The following is a 24,730-nucleotide window of genomic DNA, read 5'->3' on the forward strand; positions in this document are numbered from 1 at the left end:
GTTTAAGAAGAAATACGAACAAAGGAACTGAAAGCGCTTTTATTAAGTGGATGCAATAACATTCACAAATGACAGCAATTGTTATGTGACCAAACCTCCAGGAATGTCTCCAAACAGAGTTGGCAACCCTACTTTGAAGTCAGTGTTTGAGCGGAACATTCGTACTACGGAACTAAATGCTAAGGTCATAGAACTCCACACGGTGTAGTTTGAAGATGGACCGTGTTTAGAGACTAGAGGAAATGGTGTAACCAGAGAACTTTTCCGGGCAGCAGAGCTCTTTAACCGGAGTTTACAGTCGTTATTTGGGATAAAGTTTATAGTTATGGGCGATGAGGATCTGGAGAAATTCCGGCAACAGTGGAGAAAAGAGATTACAGACTGCAACCACACCAACGGGGGAAACGCTACGGGTTTCACCTGCGGCGAAAGGAGCAGCAAAAAGCAACGCAAGTGGGGCCGGGGCCCCGGTTACCATGGCGACAGTGAGGCAGGCGGCGAGCCGCGAGCCCCGAGGCCCGGGCGCGAGGACGGTGATGGTTCAAAGGGCGAGCGGCAGCCGATGCCAGCAGGCGATTACTTCTACCTGGCCGAGAGTTTGCTCGAGGGCCGAACCAGCCCGCTGAGGGACCGCATCGAAAGTGGGCGATGCGGCGGGAGCGGGGTCGCTGTTGTCGGCCGCAAAGGGACGGGGAAAGCGGCCGGGGCTTGTGACAGCTCCCCGGGCCGAGCCGCACAGCCCCCGAGCTGCAGCAGCAGTAAGAGGGAGAACCTGCTGGATCAACTCATCAATGATTTGGTAATCACTACGGCTTCTTATTCTCTGCACCTAGTTTCACCTCGACTGCCAACCTTCATTTAACGAATCATTGTGGATTTCCTGGCAATTGGCTGGCGTTTTGTGGACGAAAAATAACCGAGCCACCACAATCTGCAATCAGTTCATCAATATTTTAGACGCGAGTTTGTTCCTGGATTTCGAGTTTTTTTTGTTTCCAGACGGTCTACCGTTGTAGTGTTAACATTTTGGTAGGCTTTAGTTTATGAACAGTCAATACACACAATATTTTGGGTGTACTGTTAGATGTCTATGTCATTGGCAAATAAGGGAGCTGGTAAAGCCTTGAGATGCGGAATTCCCTGGGGAGGTGCTCAGTGGTCGATAACACTGCAATCTGGTTACTTGCGGTTGTATTGTATTATAAGTCAAACTGTTTGGTCACTGATTAGTTAAGGTCACGGATGCAACTGACAGTCGAAATCCAACGATTTCAGAAGCTGTAATTTTCGACTTAATGGAAATTGTTCTGTCCCCTATAAATATTACTAGCGGGAAGTTAACTTTTATGTTTAGAAACTGAGCTGTGTGTGGGAGTGAAAAGCATTTAGGCACTAACCACCAAGAGATCCCAAGGGCACAGTTACTGCCTCTTCATTACATGTGCGAAAGCTCCGTGGCACTGGCAAGCCATAAAGCTAATTGCAGATTGTTATTTGTGAGATCACCCAAGGTATTGGAGTTACTAGCGGGCATTATGAATCATTTTAAGTTGTTTCAGGACCACGTTCATTTGTTTACTCATACCAAGATAACAGAGTGCGCACGTAAGAGAATTAAGCTTTCAGACATGGCAACAGTAGACTCCTCGACTGTCTTTTATTTCAATTACAAATTAAAAACTCAACGTGTATCTCTAAAATACAAGAAAACGTGATACTAATGTTCATTAGGTAGGGAAGGAGAGGAAGAACATTGTTGAGGCTTAAGTTTTGGTTACCCTCAAAATCGGCAGGAAGAGGGTCAGAGTTGATTGTGTGATTTTGATAAGACTAGTTGATCTCTCAAGATGCTACTCACAGACAAATATAAAATAAAACGTTTGCTCCTGTAACTGCATCTCTCATTCTCAATGTATTTTATATCTCTCCTTTCTCTCTATCTCAGTCTCTAGTTCCTTTCCATCATTCATTAAGTCTCCTTGCAAAACTTTCAGCAAAATGATATAACTTTGGACTGCATTACTAATTTCTGGTGTGCCAAAATGCATAACTTTAAAAATATTTTCCATAGCGTTTTCCATTAATAGCAGTTGGAACTCTTTGGTCTGTAGTTTGTTTAGTGCTCCTTAAGCTTTTATAACTTCAGAATAGTGACCTGATACAGATGGGAACATTGACTTCTGATAAGATGGCAGTAACACAATTTCATGGCTGTCTGATTTCAGGCCTTAATATTCAGGATTTCTGTAGGTATAATCATGTCTTTATGTATCACCTGTCTGGGTTAATACAGAAATTAGGAATGATAAGGATTAGGAAAAGGAAGTCAAAATAAAGACAATTCTATCACAGACTGCTAAAGAGCATCAAAGATCGTTCAGTCATTTGCTTTCCCCAATAGCTTCATTGGTTCAGGCAGCAAGTAGCTGAGTTGTATAAATCAGGAAGGCTTTGGGTCAGATCATTGGTGTATGCTGGTAGGTAGTAGGGGTACTTCATTTGTTCTCTGCAACCCTGGTCGAGGGAGAGGAAACCCTGCAGTATTTCCACTTCTATTACTATCCAGCAAGCCAGCAGGGGATGTTGGGTGAGGACAGGATTGGGCTTGTCTGGGATGTTCCCAGGATGGTGGGACTGTCCTATGAAAAGAGATTGGAGAAACTGGGCCTGCATTCTCTAGAGTTTCGAAGAATGATAGGTGATCTCATTGAAACCTACAAAATACTTAAAGGAATAGACAAAGTAGATGCAGGTAGGATGTTTCCCATGGCTGGGGACACAATTTCAAAATAAGGGAGAAGCCGCTTAGGACTGAGATGAGGAGAAATTTCTTTACTCAGAGGGTTGTGAATCTTTGTAATTCTCTACTCCAGAGGGCTTTGGAAGTTCAGTCATTGAGTATATTTAATGCAGATATTGACAGATTTCTAAATACCGATGACATAAAGGAATATGGGGATAGTGTGGGGGGAAAAAGACATTGAAGTGGATGATCAACCATGATTGTATTGAATAGTGGAGCAGGCTCGATGGGCTGAATGACCTGCTTCTGCTCCTATGTTACTATGTTCCCAGAAATCCAATTCCATGCTAGCACTCACTCTCTCAGCTCACAATAATAAAGGTACTGGAATGGGTCTGGCACTTCTGGAACCGGAACCTAGCAAAGAGTTAATGCTTTCAGGTAGTGAAATGGGAAAATTAGAAGAAAATTGAAGGAAAGATTGTATCTTACAATCTTAAAATATATATTGGAGTGCACAGGAGTTATGTTGTCAGATGTTATGCAATGGTATAACTGAAATTAGGTAATTGGGCAACAAATGCTGGCCTTGCCAGTGACGCCCACATCCCATGAATGATAAAAAAATGATTATTTCTCATACCATTCTGCAGCATCTTTGTACCTTGGTATTCAAACTTATTTTGTTACACTTGTCCTGATGGCGCTGCAGCAGTAATTTAACTGATGTAAATAAATTATTATAAGTCCTACAGTTTGTGTTGCAAAGTGGTCGCACCTTTATATTTGTGCATATTTTGTACTGTAGTTCGGGCAAGAAGTATCTGAGATCAAATTTGGATGAATATTGTGAGACTGTCTTCAGTGTAAACCAAATTTAAAAAGTTGGCTACCTCGGAGATTCTTAAAGTTTGATTTTAATCTTTTTTTTAATACTGACAGAGAGATGATGAGATGGTTGGCTCTCTACATAACTAAAATGACTATATACCAAAATGATCCCCTGCCTGTGAAGTGCTTTAGAATGTCCTGAAAGTTCTTTACCTTCCTTCATTTAAAATGTAGCCTGCATTTGGTTGCTGGTGAACAAAGTCCTAAGGTTGTGCTCATCAAGACCTGTTTTGGCTGGCCAGAGAACTACATGGCGCCATCATTATAACTCAAACATTGTCTGTGGTATAATAAACTAAAAGACTGCAGTTGTCAAGGCTCATTAAATGGTGTGGGGAAATGCTGATAATATTTTGAGGTGCCTTTGTGAAGAAAAGCATGTTTTTCTGTTTTACTTGACAATCTATCTTTTGTTAGCTTTACATGATTGTAACTGTGTTTCTGTGTTTATTTTTGTTGCAAATTTTATCAGCACGTCAGAGTATTACTGTAATGACCAAGTTACCCAGCATTTATGCGCACATCAGCTCTTTTTGTGGTGGACAACTGCAGTGTTTATGTAGACTGACTGTGCAGTTGGTTCAGATTATTTTTAAATGGTTAGTGTCTTGTGCTTAAGTAGTTCCAGTCTCGAAGTTATTGACATGAAGTGAATTCTCAATCCCATATATTTGGGATAACTTGGGTTCATACAGGAAATTTATGAGTCATGTACAATGTGTAATTATAGGATAATGGATGGCTGTCTGATAGTGAGTGGTAATTCAATCTTAAGCATTCTGTGTATCAAAACTGCTTATATTCTAAGACCTGCTGGATTGATTTTCTGCCTCAAACTTACTGCCAGAAATTCCCTATTTTTATGCTATAATCCATAACAGTAGACAGCAGAAGCAGCTAGTATTGATTCATTCAAATTAGATTTATTTCAGAAAATAACATTTTGGTATACAGTATGAGCAGTTTTAAACATGACGTGGTAAGTGTTGCATTATTGTGGGAAACAGGTGACTTTGACCTATGGTTCCCAAAGCTCTCCACCACTTGGGTTGTCTTCACATCCAATCTGGGCCTATTGTAGACTAATTGATAAAGGTTGATAGCTATGATTAGTCAACAACTCCATTGTCATTGTACCATGCGAGTACCAGATATTGCTCCATCCTATATAGTCCAGACCTTTTCTATTCATCCAGATTGTTGACTCATTGCATCTTGTTCTCCACTGAAAGCACACTTATGTACTCATTCCTCCTTCACCTGGTACAACCTAAATAGATTGGCAGACTATTCATCTCATTTGCTGTTTGTTGGATCTTGCTGTGTGCAAATCGGCTGTTGCATTTTCCTACACAACAACAATGAATATACTTCAAAGGGAAATTATTGGATGGGAAATGCTTTGGCATGCCTTGGCAATGCATTATATGAATATTTTCTCAGCTACAGCCTTGCAGACTCTCCATCAGTTTCCTGCTTACTTCTTGCAACAGATTTGACCTGTGATAAGTAAAACATCCTGTTCCCTTACTTAAGAGTTCCAACATCTTGAACTTATTTCATTGAATCAAACAGAAGCAATGAAATATTACTTAAAAGCGGTAATCAATCACTATTAATTTAGGAATATTACTTTCCTAAGCTATGTTCTAAATTATCAGATAGGGAGATTAAATATTGAGGTCAGCAATTATGTACAAAACCAGAATTGCTTTCACTGCCAAAGATCTGAAGTACTCTCTTTAGGCCTGAAGCTATTTTCCACCTCCAGTCCAATGAATAATGTAGTACCCAATATCCAGACAAAATTATGAGCGGCTGCAAATCTAAGATTAAAATAAATTACTCAAACAAGTAGTAGATTTATACATCTTGAAGTTAGGATTAATTGAATAAACATTTCTTATAGCATATTTGACAATGCTCAATGGAAAGAAAAAACTTAGTAGCATCAAATAATCTTGCAGCACAGAAGGCCCATCGCTCTTTGAAAGAGCTATCCAATTAATCCCACTACCCTGATCTTTCCTTGAATCCTGCAAGCTTTTCCCCTTCAAAAATATATCCAGTGCACTTTTGACCGCTACTATTGAATCTGCTTTCACCACTCTTTCAGGCAGTGCATTCTAGATAATAATTCACTGCGTTAAAAATTGCTCCTCATCAGTCCTCTGGTTCTTTTGCCAATTATCTTAAACCTGTCTGATAATTTAGAACATAACTGCATTTAACATAGCTTTGGAAAGTAATAGTCCTAAATTAATTCTGGTTACTTCCCTCCCACCAGTGGAAACAGTTTCTCCTTGTTAACTTTATCTAAAGCACTTATAACTTTGAATACTAACAATTGAGCTCTATAACAAGATCAGTCCAAGCTTCTCCAGTTTCTCAACAGAACTGAAGTGTCTCATCCCTGGTATAATTCTGATGAATTTCCTCTGAACCCTCTTCAAGTCCTTGACATCCTTCGTAAAGTATGATGCTCAGAAGTAAGGGCAATACTCTAGCTGCTGCCTTAGCAGTGATTTATAAAGGTTTAATGTAACTCCCTTGTTTTCGTACTCTATGCCACTGTTTATAATGCCAAGGATCCCAGATGCTTTTTTTAAAAACCGCTTTATCAACTTATTCTGCACCTTCCAAGAATTTTGTATGTGAACCCCCAGGTCACTGTTTCCCTGCAACGCTTTTAAGATTGTGCCATTTAAAAACTGATTCTCTTGAAAAAGTTGTCTGGTAAAAGGATAGGCAAAAATTATCTGTTAAGCTTTAAGTGTTTTCCATCTTGAATTACCAGTTCTGTGAGCCTTCTGGCTTCACAAAAATGTGCGAGTAGGATCACAGTCATAAGCTCCAACATTGGGATTTTAGTTATGCATTCAATAGGATAGGTTTACAGATTTAGGAACAAAGAGGCACAGACGAAAAAGTACTCCGACCATCTCTAGCATAATTCATTCAGGCGCAGGCAGGTAATTGTGTTTTGTTTAAATATCTATTGTAACCTGTTACTTCGAACTGTATAAGAAAACATGTACTTGCTGTTCTGTTGCAGAATGAAATGAATGAAATCCCCTTTTTTGATATTGACCTGCCATATGAGCTAGCACTGAAAATATTTGCATATCTTGGCAAAACCGAACTTGGAAGGTGTGCTCAGGTAAATATAACAGTTTAATCAAATCTATAAAGGCAATTAGTAATTTTTTTCTAGTAGACTTAATTATAATTTGTGAAAGTACACTTTTCTGTTGTGATCAACCTTTAATATTGAATTTAAAATTGTGGAAGATCTTTCAGTGGGAGATTTTATTATGTGGCTTGAATTTGAATATCAGGGAATCAAGGGAGGTTTTGAGCAGGTAATGGTGCAGAAATGATTTGAAAACTGAAATCAGCACAAGCATCTAAACCTGTCCAGTTCCATTTAATTGGAACTTAATGTGAAACTTTGCAATTCAACAAATGTTCAAATAAAGTTCAAGTATGCTGTGCTGTTGTTTAAAAAAAAAAGACCTAAGCAAGGAGTTATCTTTTGGGGTTGTCGGGCCTAGCCTTTCTTAAAATAAAGTAATTTTCTCCTCCGTTCCCATTCCCACAAGGTGCACATTACCAGCCATGTAGGCCTCTGTTAAGAAGGCTTTTTTAAAAAAAAAAATGACCTCTAGGAAATGAAGAAATAATTTAGACCAATTGACTTTTTGGTTTTGTTTGCATTCCCTGATATGAAAAGTAGTAAACCGAAATCTGGGTCCTTGCACATTTTGTAGATAAATGCATTGTTACTGAAAGCTACAATTTGTTGGCACATCCATGTACCACACAGAGTCTTTTATGACAGAGAAGGAGGCCATTCGGCTCATTTGAGTCCATGCTGATTCTCCACAGAGCAGTCCAGTCAGGTTTACTCCTCCGCTTGATCCTCATTGCCCTGCAAGTTTATTTCCTTCAAGTGCCTATCCAATTTCTTTTTTAATTCATTCATCTCCACTTCCACCACCTTTGTGGGCAGCGAGTTCTAGGTCATTAGCACTTATTGCATTTAAAAGTTCTGCCCCACATTCCCCTGCATCTATTGCCCAAAACCTTCAATCTGTGCCCCCTAGTCCTTATAACATCAGTTAATGGGAATAGCCTTTCCTTTCAAACTTATCTAAGCCTGTCATAACGTTGTACACCTCTATCAAATCTCTCCTCAATCTCCTTTGCTCTAAGGAGAACAAACCCAACTTTTCCAACCTAACCTTGTAACTAAAATCCCTCATCCCTGGAATGATTCTGGTAAATCTCCCCTGCACCCTCTCAAGGACCGTCACATCCTTGTTAAAATGTGGCTACCAGCAAAACTTTAGTTGGGGCCTATCCAGAGCTTTATAAAGGTTCAGCATAGCTTCCCTATTTTGTACTCTGCCTCTATTTATGAAGTTCAAGATCTCATGTGCTTTGCTAACCATTCTCTTAATATATCCTGCCACCTTCAAAGATCAATGCACTTGCACCCCCAGGTCCCTCTGTTCCTGCACGCTTTTTAGGACTGCGCCATTAAGTCTATATTGCCTCACCCTATCCCTTCTGCCCAAATGCGTTACCTCACACTTGTCTGTATTAAATTCCATTTTCCACTTGTCTGCCCATTCTGCTAGCATATCTATGACCTGTTGCAGGTGGTTTGTATCATCCTCACTGTTTATCACTCCTCCAAGTTTGGTATCATCGACAAATTTTAAAATTCTACTCTGTATTCCAAGATCCAAGTCTTTTATATATAGCAAAAAAAGCAGTGGTCTTAGCACTGACCCTTGGGGAAGTCCACTGTCTACCATCCTCCAGTCTGAAAAACAGCCACTTGTCACGTCTCGCTGTTTTCTGTCCTTAAGTCAATTTTTAAAATCCAGTTGGACACTGAACCTCCTATTCCATGCACTTCAATTTTATTAACCAGCCTTTTTATGCGGTACTTTATCAAATGCTGCACAGGGGATATTTGATCTTCATAACAATAAGAGATCCTTTTGTTTCTCAGGTGAGTAAAGCCTGGAAGGTTATTGCAGAGGATGAGGTGCTTTGGTACAAGCACTGCTTGAAGGAAGGTTACCAGACTAAGGCAAACATTGGTGACTTGATATGCTGGAAGGCTGTTTTGCGAGATTCCATGAAGAAGGAACAAACGTTGCAAGCCAACTGGAAGGTAAATCTGATAATTGCTTAAAGCATTATTAATTATGTTATACTGTAGCTGAATATGGACATTAGCAGCTAAACTGATCTGTCTGTAAAAGTATTGAAATAAACCTGTCATACTTCATTTGTCACACTTACAAATTAGTTAGCCTCAGTATTCTCTGTGTGGTGGTGTTGGTGATGGGAAGGTGGGTGTAGATTTACCAGGTTCTGGTTCTTGATTACTATCTGGGCACCTGGAGTGAAAATGCATGTGTGTGAATGATGGGTAGAGCAGCCTGCTGACATTCGTTACTCGTGCACATTGTTATGGCCAGGTGAGGTGAGAGTCTTAGGCTCCCCTCTCGTCCTTCCTCTTATTTGATCATAACCGGGCTTATTCCTTTCAAACAGTGGTTGTGCTTACCACCTCTGTGAGTGTTGTACCTTTTTACCTTTACTGTGATCATGAAAGAACCAATTGGCCAGCTTTTCTTGAGTTCAAACAAGAAAGAGCCCCAATTTAAAAATAATAAAAAATACACTACACATTCATGCACATATTCACCGGAGAATCACACATACAACTAGATTACAAAGTGCAAAGTAGATTTTTGGTTGGATTAAAGTTCAGAATAAATAAAAGATAAGTACACAGTTTGAGATTGGATGATTCGGTGATTGTCCAGCCTGAGTTGTACTCTTGAAGCCCTCGGTTGGTCAAAGTGCACTTTGTGGCTGGCCTGCTTTTCTCAGGGTTTCCTTGAAGGTAGAATTGTAGTTGGCTCTCTTCCCCTGGTCTCGGGTTGTAGCAGTCTGTAGGCTTGGAGGGTCCACCGACGGTTTTCAAACTTTGTTTTCTGGAAAGAGTGAAAGAGAAAGAAAAAGAAAGGGAGGCGCACAGCTTTCTCTGCTGCTGCAGTCTCAGTTACTGCTTGTCATAGAGTTATACAGCACAGAAACAGGCCCTTCGGCCCACCGTGTCTGTGCCGGCCATCAAGCACCTAACTATTCTGATCCCATTTTCCAGCACTTGGCCCGTAGCCTTGCATGCTATTATCTTCTGTGAGTGTAACAAAATTGCCAATTTTTCAGAGATAAACAGATGATCACACGGTTCTCTCATTCCCCTTTGTTTTTAATGAGGTCTAAAGTCTAAAACCCAAAACCTCTCCGATGGGGAGGGACATCTCCACTTATGAATGCCTCAAGATAGCTTTGACTGTCTTGCTAATGAGGATGATCTGCATAATCTACTCAGTTAGTCAAAGCATTGTTCTGGCTGGGCTTTTTGTTAGACTTTCGTCTCCAGTTCAGTCTCCTGGTATTTCAGATGCAAATTGCAGTGGCCAACTTGGCTGCTAGTTTTTTAAATGTTAACTGTAGGATTTTCCCATTAAAAGTCTAATGTATGTTTCCAACTGATGAAATTAATATTTCTCATTTGGTATATGGGGTTTTCTTGACAACACACTTGAAGATTTGCTACTCGGATGAAGTATCCAGTAATCTGATGACATTGCTGAGGAGGGAAAGAAATCGATGAGTAAAGAGGCAAAAAGTGGCATATACAAAATTGAGAGTAGAAATGGTTGTTTTTCCCATTGTTTATTTTGTGTATCTGTTTAAAAAGTGGACCCAAACCACAGTTGTTTCATTTGTTTCACTTTTTCTCTCACCAGTTTTCCCACTCTCCTCCCCCTAGTGTTGACATCTCGCTGCGGTGTGGTTCCACAGAACCGACGACCCAGCTCTACCTGGCTCAAATGACCTCTCTGTTCATGTGAGTAGTCTTGATGGTGACTTGAAAAGCTATTCAGTTGCAGGACTATCACAGCTCTGCTAAATTCTGTCTTCCTGGGTTGTTCAGAGGTGTGCTTTCAGCAATGGTTATTGGGTTGCAATCGAACAGGAGCCCTGACAAAATCCCCAATCCCTAATAAGCAGCGTGATGCTAATTGTGGTGACTTCACTGTTGCTTGACTGAAATCAGAAAACCAGGAATCAAACTTGGAATTTTTGTGGTCTGTATGTCTCAACCACTCCCTTGATGAGTGTGCTGAGCTATCGTGAGAGCTGTTTTAATTACTGGCGAAATGAATGTTACTCTCTTTGTAAGCATTATATCAGGGCATTGTACGAAAATGGAATCTTCCACTCCTTTTCAATTCCTCTCTTTAAAAATATAATGATAGAATTGGAAAATTATAGTTTTTCTCCTTTCTGGCTATTGTAAGTCATGTTTCTGTTACTTTTATTTTCAAAAAGACTGCATTGGCCTAACAATAAACATTGACTGCCATCATCTGAGATCTCCCTGGGAGGAGTTTTCTGTATTCTCAGTATGGGGGAGCCAAATTAGATTAAGTAGATAATTCATCAGAGTATTTCAGTAATCTATTATCTTCTACTGTGTACAATCATTTATCTCCTTCAGACTATCTGATTCATAACTGCCTTCGCCAACTAGTTTACTCAGGATGTCATTAGCAATGTTTTAAGTAAAATATTCAAAAAGTCTGCTATTAGTAACAAAACTCAAAGACGCTGATATTAATTATCAGCAATAATATGTTTTTGAAAGGGTGATATGTCTTTTTAAATTATTTTATCTTCCTTTTCTGAAGGCACTAACTCTTATTGCGATACAATTCCTTGAATGGCAGCCATCCTTCAGCACCTCACCCAAATGGCCATTTCACCTCATGTCCATACATATTTTCCAGCAGGGAGCACAGGCTAACTATCAGAAATGGAAATTCTACCTGAATTTTCCCCTCCTTCGCTCTGGACAGTTGTAGAATCCCATCTGAGACAAGTGAACTTTGCACACACTGGAAAATGAACAGGCAGCACCTGGCCTGTAGGCCTTGTTTGAACACCATACAGTGTAGATATTTGTTGTTGAGTGATTAGGAGAAGAATGTTTTCCCTTTTTGAACTTTGTACACAAGATTTCTAGTTTCACCATGATGAAGCTGACTTTTGTCAACTTCCATTTATGCATATTTTTCAGAATTTTTGCTGTTGAATGTAAATTTTGAGTACTTATTTTGTTTGTCTTGCTAATTCAGAGGGCAAGTTGTAGATCTGTTTCCAGATTATTATGAATGGCACTTTTTTGATGGCTAGAATATTAATGTACCCTGAGATGACTGTTCCTCCAATTTTCTCTTTTCCCCCACCCACCCCCCACCCAGGAAACATCCAGCCTCTGGCACCTCTGCATGGTGATAGGCCTGTATTAAGAAATTTGTAGTACTTGAAATAATGGGTGATAGCTTGTGTGTCCAAGCAGTCTGTACTGCCTGTTTTTTTTTTCTGAAACTTGCATCTCCTTGACCCTATAAATTAATGACCTGCCAGCCGTTTGGAAAATATGTTTGGAAGATGACCTCACTGACATCAATACATGTGAGGAGGTTTCATAATGGCTGTTCATTCATGCAAAAAAACAAAAACAGCTTTTAACACTGAGTGAATTGAACTCCTGCATAAAATAGCACATACATCATATTTACGGAGAATAGTTCCCCCCCCCAGGCACTTTCAGTAAGTCTGTACTGCAGTGTATATTTGCATACAGTGGTAGATATAATACAAGTTAGAGAAAAAAAACATACTGAATAATGCTGGATGTTCAATAAATCAATTACAGTACAATATAATGTCATTGGTTTGAATTTCAGCTGACTTTATTAATTTGGGGCTACTCCAAGTGTCCATAAATTTCACAGTTGTTTTTAGAAGGCACAGCTAATTCCCTATATGCTCTCTTGAAAGTGTATTTAAAATTAGCAATTTTCATCTTGTACATCTGTTGTACATATACATATGTAAAATGCTTTCAATAAAAGAAATATCTGTGAAAAAAATATTCCAAAAGTACTTAGTTGTAAGCCCTGATTAGTTTACGTTTGGGAGAAGTAAGGAAAACAATATTCTTTGTACTCTCTCAAAAATGTATAACCTCTTCTGCACAGTTAAAGTGAGCAAGAGGATTTGGGCTCATTTTATGTTTAACTCAGAATTTTGCATTCTGTTTATAATCCAGCTTTTTCAGAGGTTATTGATATTCTCCAGTTCCAGGAGTATGCAGTTTGTGCAAAACTGACATTTGTACTTTGTCCCAACTTAGAGCTTTGTGATCATCAAAAGCTCCTAGAATAAAGAAAGATCAGCATCCTGAACACACCAGCAGTGTAGTCTTAAAATGGACTTCCTGCTGTGAAACCTTGAATAGTTTTATATTGGGTGGGTGGGTGGGGAGAGGTAGAAAAATCTAAGCTGGTTGGCTCCTCCTCTTTCTGTTGCCGAAACAGCTATAAATTTAATTTATCGCATTTCTAATTTGGCATAAAAGATGCTTTTCTGTTCGAGCAAAGAACCCATCGAATTTTCAATGTAAGTGCTAGACGGGACAGTTTCAAAGTTATTTTTAGAATGCAGCACCTGTCAGAAATTTGTCTGCATGGGTTTTTTCTGTGTGGGTTTTTACTGTATTATAATTTGCATCTTATTTTGCAGGACATTTTAGTGTGCAAATTAGCAACCACATTTGCTTATATATGCAAACGTAACAAAAGTGATTATAATTTAAAGTAGTTCATTGGCCGTGAAGCACTTCAGAGTGACTTAAGGACATGAAAGGCACTGTATAAATGTAACTTGTTTCTTTTCACTCTGACAATCAAATCATCATCTTTTTTCTGTCAATCTGTTGATATTATATACTGTGTTCTAAGTACAGTCTTGTGTGTATTTATCATTTCCAGACTTCAAAATACAGTGTTATAACACCCCAGAATAAATGTTGCAGCATCTACCACTTTAATTAAGGCAGTGCTGTTGGGATTTGGGCACAGACCAATACTTGCTCTTGGGTCCAGCAGTCAAGGGCCTTTTGCACAGGCAAGACAATGCTTCCTCCCTATGAATTGAAATATGACCATATTAACAAATCCCTTTGCCCTGAGGTACGTACTGAATTACTACTGGAAGCTCTTTATTTTCCAATTAATACATAAGTAACACTCTGGCAGATCATAAATCTCAAGCAACACATCGTCAGGTGTACTAGGAAACTAAGTAAACAGAAGTAAGAGCACACAGCAGATTTTGCCAGATTATGGAACTTTATTTAGCTATTTCAAAATAATATTTTTCTACAGTATTATGTTTTTATTTTGGACCAGTGTCCATGATACAAAGTGTATACTCGTAGTCACAGAGGTATTCACTAGTCTCAACTTCTTAGCTGCCTGGCAAAGAAAAGAATCACTGAAGAAATGGGGCATTCAATATAACAGTTGTTAGGACCAAGTCGGGAACAATGCACTGTCAATTCAGACCCATCACCCCGCAGGTCACTACATATTATTCAAGTTTTCCCACCTAACTGGAAAATCAAACACTTTTTTAAACACTTTTTTAACCCTAGAATGAAATACACCAAACCAGGTATCTTTAAACAACAACAAATTAACTATTTATTTATTAAACTAAATCTTAAACACTATTAAGATAAATTTATGTCTAAATGCCTTATGACTTCTCATTTAGCCAACTCCCATGCACACACACATACATGCAAAAACTATCAGTTAACTGGTTTTTAAAACAATGGGGTTTCTTAGGAATAAAAATAAATAGCTGGGTTGTAAGTCCTTGTGGGTTACATTCCCGGTCGGTAGGTTGTCCCAGAGTAGAATATTCAGATGCCACTCGAAGTCTCCAGGTGAATTTAACGAAACAGTCTTTAATAGATAGGCATTTAAAGTATTTCAGCTGCAGCAGGTGTCACACAGCTCTTTCAATGAGGAGCACAGCAACAGGTCTATTTGGATTTTCAAACTCTCAGTCCTTCGGCACTGAGAATTCCAGCAAACACAAACAGGCAATAGAGAGAGTTACTTCCGTAGCAGCAACTGCTTGGAGTTTTGATGTAAAACAGAATTTACTACCTGCAACAATGAAAATGTTCTTTCCAGGGTTTTTTTTCCTCAGGCAAACACAGTCTGAGCTCAATGTAGGTTTTCTCTGCTGAGATATCGATAGCATCTTTTTTAGTAAGCACGCTTTGTTGGGCTCCGGATCAGACTGGTTTCAGCCAGTCCCTGCACAGTAAAATTGAAACATTACAGTACGCCTCCTGCTGTTGCCTAGGGAACAGGCTGCTGTGGCACTGTTCTCAATCTAAAAATCTTCTCTCTGTCTTAAAGGTGCACTGTTTTTAGACAGTCTTAAAGGCATACTTTTAAATAGAGGAGGAAAAAAAATAATTCTGTGACACCTCTGCCCTTGGCGAAATGAAACGCCAATCTTAAAAATGCATTTCATTACAATGCAAAAAATAGAAACTGGAAAAAAACACTCTAAACAATTTTTCACATTCATGCCCCCATTCACTCTACTGATAGTTAACAGAACTTTTCTTTGTACCATCGCCATTTATGTAACTTAAAGTTAAATTCATGACAAAGCGTCAGCGATAACATTGTCCTTCCCTGAAATATGTACAACTTTCAAATGATAAAGCTATAATAATAAACTCCATCTAAATATTCTTGCATTTCGATTTTTAAACTTTTCCACAAATGTTAATGGGTTATGGTCAGTGTATATTTAGTGTTTCTTTGTAGTCTTGGCTCAATGTTTGAGAGCCAGCAAAAGTCCTAATGTTTTTTCCACAGTGGAAAACTTTTTTGATGGCAATTTTGTTTTCTTGAAAAGTACTCTACTGGCTTTTCTATGCCCAATTCGTCATCCTGCAATACGATTGCACCAACCCCCAGGTCGCTAACATCAATCGCTATTTTGAGGGGTTTCGCAAAATTTGGAGCAGCCAACACTGGTTCATGAGTTAAGATTGCCTTTAGCTTTTCAAAAGCTGCCTGGCGTTCATCTGACCAGACGACGCTTTTCATTTTTTGTAGAAATTCGGGTAATGGAGCAGCCACGGTACTAAAATTCCATACAAATTTCCTGTAAAAACGGAACATCCCTAAAAACCTCATTATTTCCCATTTAGATTTAGGGATAGGGAACTCTACTAAGGCTTGTACCTTTTCCGTTTTTGGCAATTCTTGTCCTTGCCCAGCTATGTGTCCGAGGTAAGTTACTCTTGCTTTTCCAAATTCGCTTTTTTCCAGATTTATCACTACGTCCACTGCTTGCAATTTTTTAAACATAATTTTTAGCTGGTTTAAGTATTCTTACCAATTGTTACTGTATATTAGTACATCATCAAGATACACTACACAGTTGGGAACACTGGCTACCACCTTATTCATTAATTTTCAAAAAGTGGCTGGGGCATTTTTAGCCCAAATGGCATCACCTCGGACTGATAAAGACCGTCAGGTGTTACAAAAGCTGATATCTCTTTGGCTTGAGGAGTCAAAGGAACTTGCAAGTATCCTTTTAACAAGTCGATCTTGGTAAGAAACCTAGCATTGCCCACCCTGTCAATACAGTCTTTTAAATGCGGAATTGGGTCTGTCTTTGCAACTGCATTGACTTTTCAGTAGTCTATACAAAGTCGGGTTGACCCATCAGGTTTAGGCACTCGAACTATTGATGAACTCCAGCTGCTTTGACTAAGTTCGATTTAAGTTGTTTTCCAGCATGTATTGGATTTCTGCTTTTATTTGCGCCTGTTTGTCCGGACCTAAGCGGTAAGGATGTTGTTTAAAAGGAACATATTAACCTATATCCACATCATGTTGTACATCATGTTTTGCCTCTAAGTGCAAAAGCATGTTATCCAATTTTCCTCGCCATTCTGTATTCACTAATTGGATAGTCGGAGGTTCAATCTGAGAATTGTCGAGGCCTCTTTCTGCCTCATCCTCACGATCCTTTTCCTTCTCAACAGTCCCCATTACCTGACATACCTGTACTGGCTTATCCTCCTTGCGATAATATTGCTTTAACATATTGATGTGACACAACCAGTTCTTCCGGCGATCAGGGGTGTCAATCAAGTAATCTACGTTACCCACCCTATTAATCACCTTATATGGGCCACTGAACCATGCTTTTAATGGTGATTATAGACAAAATTATGGAGAAATGGATAGGGACTGGATTCGGGGCACCAGCTAAGTTTCTGACTGATAATGGAGGGGGGTTTGCCGATGACGAGTTCAGAGTCGTGTGAAAACATGAACATTATGGTTATGAATACTGCAGCTGAAAGTCCTTTCTGCAGTGGGCTCTGTGAAAGGAATCGCGCAGTGATTGATGAAATGCTGCATAAAATCTTAGCTGACCAGCCAAACTGCTAGTTGACAACTGCCCTGGCATGGGCGATTCATGCGAACAATTCGCTTCAGATGGTTGGAGGATATAGTCCCGATCAATTGGTCTATGGGTGAAATCCTAAATTTCCTTCTGTACTGTGTGACAGTCCTCCTGTTCTAGAAGGTACTACAATTAGCTCAATTTTTTCTGCACATTTGAATGCATTACATGCAGGGAGATGGGCTTTCATCAAGGCTGAAGTCTCTGAGAAAATTCGTAGACCTCTGAGGCATCGTATAAGGCCACCTGAGGCAGAATTTAATTCAGGAGATTTGGTGTATTATAAAAAAGAGGGTTATAGGGAATGGAAGGGCCCTGTTAAGGTCGTGATGGTAAGATGGTAGTTATCAAGCATAGAAATCAAGCTGTTAAGGTTCATTCCTCGCGATTGATTGAGGTTGATTGCAAAATTTCAGAATCTGAGCAGTTGATAGAGGGAAACGATGCACCTTGTGCCTCAAATACTCGTGTTTTGTGATGAAGGTCCTGATGAACAGAATGAGATAGATCAAGGGTTAGATAGTAATGTGAGGAATCATGACGCACAAGAAAGGGCTATCGCATCCAAAGGACAATTGCCCTGAGTAGGTACTCAGGTAACATATATTCCAGGGGGGTCTAATAGATGGAGGGATGCAACAATTGTGGGATGTGCAGGAAAATCTACAGGCAAGTTTAAATATTGGTTAAATGTTCCAAATGATGGCCAAGAAGCAAGGTCTATGGACTGGCAGAATGGAGTGAAGGAGTGGAGGGGTAAGAAAGTGCAGTGCAAGGTCTAACAGTGGGTCTGGAAGTGACTCTTGCATAAGAAAGTGATCACGTACGAAAGAGCCACCTATAATGTGTGAGGGAGATCTTCTAGCAGTAGTCCCGAAAGTGCTAATAGAGGCTGCAGTTTGAGCAGATTCCACGATGAAACAAAGGCTAGAGAGCAGTCTCGCAATAGAACTCGAAGCAGAAGTCCTCATGACCGTGAAGGGGTGGCTGCCAATAAACTTGAGGATAAACTAATAAGAGAAGCAAAACATAGGGAATTAGAGTTGGAGAGAGTTTTGGAGTTTATTCTGAGGTACCAGACAGGACAGCCAGCCATGTCACATAGGTGTATTTGTACTGAAAAAGACCTTCCTGATGGAACTTATAAGGCTAAAGCGAGGCTGGTTGCTTGGGGTTTTGAAGTGCGACTGGGTGACCGATGTTCGAGTGGACTCTCCTACAGCTGGAAAAATAATCTTGAACATCTTTTTAACTCTTTTGCCCACATATTCTTGGGACTGTAGATCCATTGACATAAAAGCGGCATTTCTGCAGGGTGATACTGTTCAGAGAGAAGTGTTTCTGAAACCACCTAAAGAGGAAACCGATGCAGAAGGAAAACTATGGAAACTGAACAAATGCGTGTGTGGCCTTAATGCAGCTTCCAGGGTGGGATATTTCTCGGTGAGATCTGTTTTATTGAAAATTGGTTGTATTCAATTAAAAGCAGAAACTGCAATGTTTTATTGGTATCATAAAGGGAAACTTTCAGGCATCTTCATGATGCACGGGTTGATGATTTCTTATGGGGTGGTACTACAGAATTTGAGGAATGTGTTAATAAGATGAGGGCAGAATTTATGACTGGGAGTCAGGCTTGTGGGTCTTTTAAATACATTGGTTTAGATATTAAGCAGTCTAAGTCTAGAATAACTTTAAATCAACAATCCTATTTAGAGAGTGTTACTCCCATCTCAGTTAGTTGTGTTAGGTCATCACAGAAAGATGGTGGTGATCTATCTAAAGCAGAGACTGTGCAATTGCGAAGTTTGATTGGTCAATTAAACTGGTTGTGTTCTCAGACTAGGCCTGATGCTAGTTTTGATGTTTATTTATTTAGAGATACAGCACTGAAACAGGCCCTTCGGCCCACTGAGTCTGTGCCGACCATCAACCACCCATTTATACTAATCCTACACTAATCCCATATTCCTACCACATCCCCACCTATCCCTATATTCCCCTACCACCTACCTATACTAGGGGCAATTTATAATGGCCAATTTACCTATCAACCTGCAAGTCTTTGGCTGTGGGAGGAAACCGGAGCACCTGGCGAAAACCCACGCAGACACAGGGAGAAATTGCAAACTCCACACAGACAGTACCCAGTCACTGGAGCTGTGAGGCTGCAGTGCTAACCACTGCGCTGCCCTTCACCAGTCAGTAAGTGTGCTGGAGTTAAACACGATGTGCTGGAGTTAAACACGATGTGCTGGAGTTAAACACGATGTGCTGGAGTTAAACACGATGATGAAACACCCAAAAGTTGAGAATGTTTTAAGGGCAAATAAAACAATAAAAAACGAAATTTGGAGAAATGTGTACTGAAATTCCCATCCTTAGGTGACCCAAAGAACATGAAGCTAATAATTTTTAGTGATGTTTCACGTGCTAATCTTGCTGATAAATATTTGAGTGCACCTGGTTTCATAATATTTCTGATGGGTGAAAATGAGAAATGTTGTCCTTTAACTTGGGAGGCTAAGAAAATATAACGGATCATTAAAAGCACTTTACCTGCAGAAACACAGGGTCTTGTGGAGGCAGTGGATATGGGGTTCTATTTGTCAAATATTTTGGGTGAAATTCTGAACATACTGATAGGATACCCATTGAATGTTATGTGGATAATCATTCTTCGTGGGACAATGTACAGTCTACAAAAAAGTGAGTGAGAAAAGATTACGTAATAACATTGCTGGATTGAAACAAATGCTAGAGAGAAAGGAAATGTCCAAACTTAAATGGGTAGATGCAAGTCATCAGCTATCTGATAATTTCACAAAAAGAAATGCTAGACTAAGAAATTGTTAGGAATGCGAGATGAGGGGCGTCTCACAATGTAATACTTCGTACTCCATATGAAATTTATTTTGAAATGTTTTTTGAGCATGTTCATAATTTGTACAAAACATGGAATTTATTTTGAAATGTTGTTTGAGCATGTTAATCCATGTTGTATTATAAAAGAAAGAAGGGAATTTGTTAATTGTGTATCAATTGTTTGATTATATGCAGGCGGAGGGTGTTAATTGGGGTCTTACTTGAGCACTTATAAGCAGACACTTACTGAGACTGTTGGAGGGTTTGAGTGAGGAGCTACATATTTGTAATCTTTTTACTCTGTGCAATAAATGTGAAACTGAGTAAAGATAGGCTCCAGCATTATCCTTCCATAACAAGTTTTCTGGAGTTTAACACCTGCCAGTTTGTGTGAATCAAAGTCTTTGAAATGTTTATTTTGTGCTGATAACTTTTTTATAATAACTTACTTTTTTTTATAATAACTTGTCTAAGCGATTAGTAAATTACCAATGCAACTAACTCTAGACATTCTACACTATTTGTTCATGCAATAAAGTGAGACCAACTGCCAGTGTCGAGAAAATCAAAAGCCGTAAAGTAGCTGATTAACTACACGTTACATCCTAGTGCAGGACCTTTTTTTTTTTTTGAAGCATTCTCATAAATCATGAGATTCTTTTTTTAAGCATTCATTTTGAAATGACATAAATAGCAGAAGCAGTGGAGTGATTATATTATCACAGTTCTAACTGACAGCAGGTTTATTGATTATTTCATCCAATTTTACACTTCTTATGGGTAATGGAGCTTATCCCCAACTTATGTCTTGATTATTCCTTTAAGAATTACCTATAATTATAGAACTTAAGTATAACTTCCTTTGTTAAACAATTTAAAGCAATTATATAAAATTTGACTTGTATTTCTGGGCAATATATTGTAATTTATTCTAAATGAGATTCAAAAATTACCAATTAGAATGGTGGTTAATATTTAACCACTTGTTTCAAGACACGTGGACCTGCATCATATCATATACCCTTAATTCTAATTTCTTGATTTATGTTGTCTTCTCTTTTTGGCCTTGCTGGTGTATTGCATTTATCCACTTTGGGTTTCTGAATCAAAATAATACAGTATCCAGTAATAAGGTTGATTGAACCATATAAGGAAGGTAAAATAATGTGCTGTATTGTGGAAAAACAGACCAGACTGCTGATAGTTCACCTTCTGTATAATTAATCCTTGAAGGCAGATTGACTCCTCTAAAATAATTAATGTGTAACCTACTAATCACGCTTGTATCCATTGATAATTTTGTGTTAATGTTATCATTGCCATAATTGTTGCCAGCGAAGTTTATTGATTTTGAAGTAAGATTGCAATTTAGCATTCTTGTGCATATGCTTCCACCTTTCTGTAGTGATGGTCTGAGAACATAATGTATTGTGAACAGACTACAAGCAATTTATCCAACTTGGCAGTTTAATTTTTGGGGTATCACTCTTTATCTTCTCAAAGTAAAACCACTAAAAGCTGATTAAACAAAGAACAAAGAACAAAGATAATTACAGCACAGGAACAGGCCCTTCGGCCCTCCAAGCCTGCGCCGATCCAGATCCTCTCTCTAAACATGTCGCCTATTTTCTAAGCTTCTGTATCTCTTTTCTTCCTGCCCATTCATGTATCTGTCTAGATACATCTTAAAAGACTCCATCGTGCCCGCATCTACCACCTCCGCTGGCAATGCGTTCCAGGTGCCCACCACCCTCTGCGTAAAGAACTTTCCACGCATATCCCCCCTAAACTTTTCCCCTTTCACTTTGAACTCGTGTCCTCTAGTAATTGAAACCCCCACTCTGGGAAAAAGCTTCTTGCTATCCACCCTGTCTATACCTCTCATGATTTTGTACACCTCAATCAGGTCCCCCCTCAACCTCCGTCTTTCTAATGAAAATAATCCTAATCTACTCAACCTCTCTTCATAGCTAGCGCCCTCCATACCAGGCAACATCCTGGTGAACCTCCTCTGCACCCTTTCCAAAGCATCCACATCCTTTTGATAATGTGGCGACCAGAACTGTATGCAGTATTCCAAATGTGGCCGAACCAAAGTCCTATACAACTGTAACATGACCTGCCAACTCTTGTACTCAATGCCCCGTCCGATGAAGGAAAGCATGCCGTATGCCTTCTTGACCACTCTATTTACCTGCGTTGCCACCTTCAGGGAACAGTGGACCTGAACACCCAAATCTCTCTGGACATCAATTTTCCCCAGGACTTTTCCATTTACTGTATAGTTCACTCTTGAATTGGATCTTCCAAAATGCATCACCTCGCATTTGCCCTGATTGAACTCCATCTGCCATTTCTCTGCCCAACTCTCCAATCTATCTATATTCTGCTGTATTCTCTGACAGTCCCCTTCACTATCTGCTACTCCACCAATCTTAGTGTCGTCTGCAAATTTGCTAATCAGTCCACCTATACTTTCCTCCAAATCATTAATGTATATCACAAACAACAGTGGTCCCAGCACGGATCCCTGTGGAACACCACTGGTCACACGTCTCCATTTTGAGAAACTCCCTTCTACTGCTACTCTCTGTCTCCTGTTGCCCAGCCAGTTCTTTATCCATCTAGCTAGTACACCTTGGACCCCAAGCGCCTTCACTTTCTCCATCAGCCTGCCATGGGGAACCTTATCAAACGCCTTACTGAAGTCCATGTATATGACATCGACAGCCCTTCCGTCATCAATCAACTTTGTCACTTCCTCAAAGAATTCTATTAAGTTGGTTAGACATGACCTTCCCTGCACAAAACCATGTTGCCTATCACTGATGAGCCCATTTTCTTCCAAATGGGAATAGATCCTATCCCTCAGTATCTTCTCCAGCAGCTTCCCTACCACTGACGTCAGACTCACCGGTCTATAATTTCCTGGATTATCCCTGATACCCTTCTTAAACAAGGGGACAACATTAGCAATTCTCCAGTCCTCCGGGACCTCACCCATGTTTAAGGATGCTGCAAAGATATCTGTTAAGGCCCCAGCTATTTCCTCTCTCGCTTCCCTCAGTTACCTGGGATAGATCCCATCTGGACCTGGGGACTTGTCCACCTTAATGCCCTTTAGAATACCCAACACTTCCTCCCTCCTTATGCCGACTTGACCTAGAGTAATCAAACATCTGTTCCGAACCTCAACATCCGTCATGTCCCTCTCCTCGGTGAATACCGATGCAAAGTACTCGTTTAGAATCTCACCCATTTTCTCTGAGTCCAAGCATAACATTCCTCCTTTGTCCTTTAGTGGGCCAATCCTTTCTCTAGTTACCCTCTTTCTCCTTATATATGAATAAAAGGCTTTGGGATTTTCCTTAACCCTGTTTGCTAAAGATATTTCATGACCCCTTTTAGCCCTCTTAAGTCCTCGTTTCAGATTGGTCCTACATTCCCGATATTCTTTCAAAGCTTCGTCTTTCATCAGCCGCCTAGACCTTATGTATGCTTCCTTTTTCCTCTTAGCTAGTCTCACAATTTCACCTGTCATCCATGGTTCCCTAATCTTGCCATTTCTATCCCTCATTTTCACAGGAACATGTCTCTCCTGAACGCTAATCAACCTCTCTTTAAAAGCCTCCCACATATCACATGTGGATTTACCTTCAAACTGCTGCTCCCAATCTACATTTCCCAGCTCCTGCCGAATTTTGGTATAGTTGGCCTTCCCCCAATTTAGCACTCTTCCTTTAGGACCACTCTCGTCTTTGTCCATGAGTATTTTAAAGCTTACGGAATTGTGATCACTATTCCCAAAGTAGTCCCCTACTGAAACTTCAACAACCTGGCCGGGCTCATTCCCCAACACCAGGTCCAGTATGGCCCCTTCCCGAGTTGGACTATTTACATACTGCTCTAGAAAACCCTCCTGGATGCTCCTTACAAATTCTGCTCCATCTGGACCTCTAACATTAAGCGAATCCCAGTCAATGTTGGGAAAATTAAAATCTCCTATCACCACCACCCTGTTGCTCCTACATCTTTCCATAACCTGTTTACATATTTGTACCTCTATCTCACGCTCGCTGTTGGGAGGCCTGTAGTACAGCCCCAACATTGTTACCGCACCCTTCCTATTTCTGAGTTCTGTCCATATTGCCTCACTGCTCGAGTCCTCCATAGTGCCCTCCTTCAGCACAGCTGTGATATCCTCTTTGACCAGTAATGCAACTCCTCCACCCCTTTTACCTCCCTCTCTATCCCGCCTGAAGCATCGATATCCTGGGATATTTAGTTGCCAATCATGCCCTTCCCTCAACCAAGTCTCAGTAATAGCAATAACATCATACTCCCAGGTACTAATCCAAGCCCTAAGTTCATCTGCCTTACCAACTACACTTCTTGCATTAAAACAAATGCACCTCAGACCACCAGTCCCTTTATATTCATCATCTGCTCCCTGCCTGCTCTTCCCCTTAGTCACACTGACTTCATGATCTAGTTTCTTACAGGCTTTTGTTACTACCTCCTCACTGTCAACTGACCTCAATTGGTTCCCATCCCCCTGCCACATTAGTTTAAACCCTCCCCAACAGCGTTAGCAAAAGCACCTCCAAGGACATTGGTTCCAGTCCGGCCCAGGTGTAGACCGTCCAATTTGTAATAGTCCCACCTCCCCCAGAACCGGTCCCAATGTCCCAAAAATCTGAACCCCTCCTTCCTGCACCATCTCTCAAGCCACGCATTCATCCTGACTATTCTTTCATTTTTACTCTG

At 40.0% G+C, this 24,730-nt stretch overlaps 1 protein-coding gene across 2 annotated transcripts in view; it reads left to right on the plus strand.

Annotated features, from left to right (window-relative positions):
- Positions 1 to 220: 220 nt before the first annotated feature.
- Positions 221 to 24,730, plus strand: part of fbxw8 (F-box and WD repeat domain containing 8) — a 183,934-nt gene continuing 159,424 nt past the window's right edge. Inside the window, exons 1-5 of one of the 2 annotated variants that reach the window (XM_068055169.1) lie at positions 221 to 799; positions 6,690 to 6,794; positions 8,658 to 8,822; positions 10,477 to 10,577; positions 18,382 to 18,541. In XM_068055169.1, coding sequence (XP_067911270.1) covers positions 326 to 799; positions 6,690 to 6,794; positions 8,658 to 8,822; positions 10,477 to 10,577; positions 18,382 to 18,541 — 1,005 coding nt within the window. In that variant the 5' untranslated portion in view covers positions 221 to 325. The remainder of the gene's footprint in view (positions 800 to 6,689; positions 6,795 to 8,657; positions 8,823 to 10,476; positions 10,578 to 18,381; positions 18,542 to 24,730) is intronic. The other variant, XM_068055168.1, reaches the window with a different exon arrangement.

Source organism: Heterodontus francisci, chromosome 23 (genome assembly GCF_036365525.1).
Source record: "Heterodontus francisci isolate sHetFra1 chromosome 23, sHetFra1.hap1, whole genome shotgun sequence".
Taxonomy (NCBI): domain Eukaryota; kingdom Metazoa; phylum Chordata; class Chondrichthyes; order Heterodontiformes; family Heterodontidae; genus Heterodontus; species Heterodontus francisci.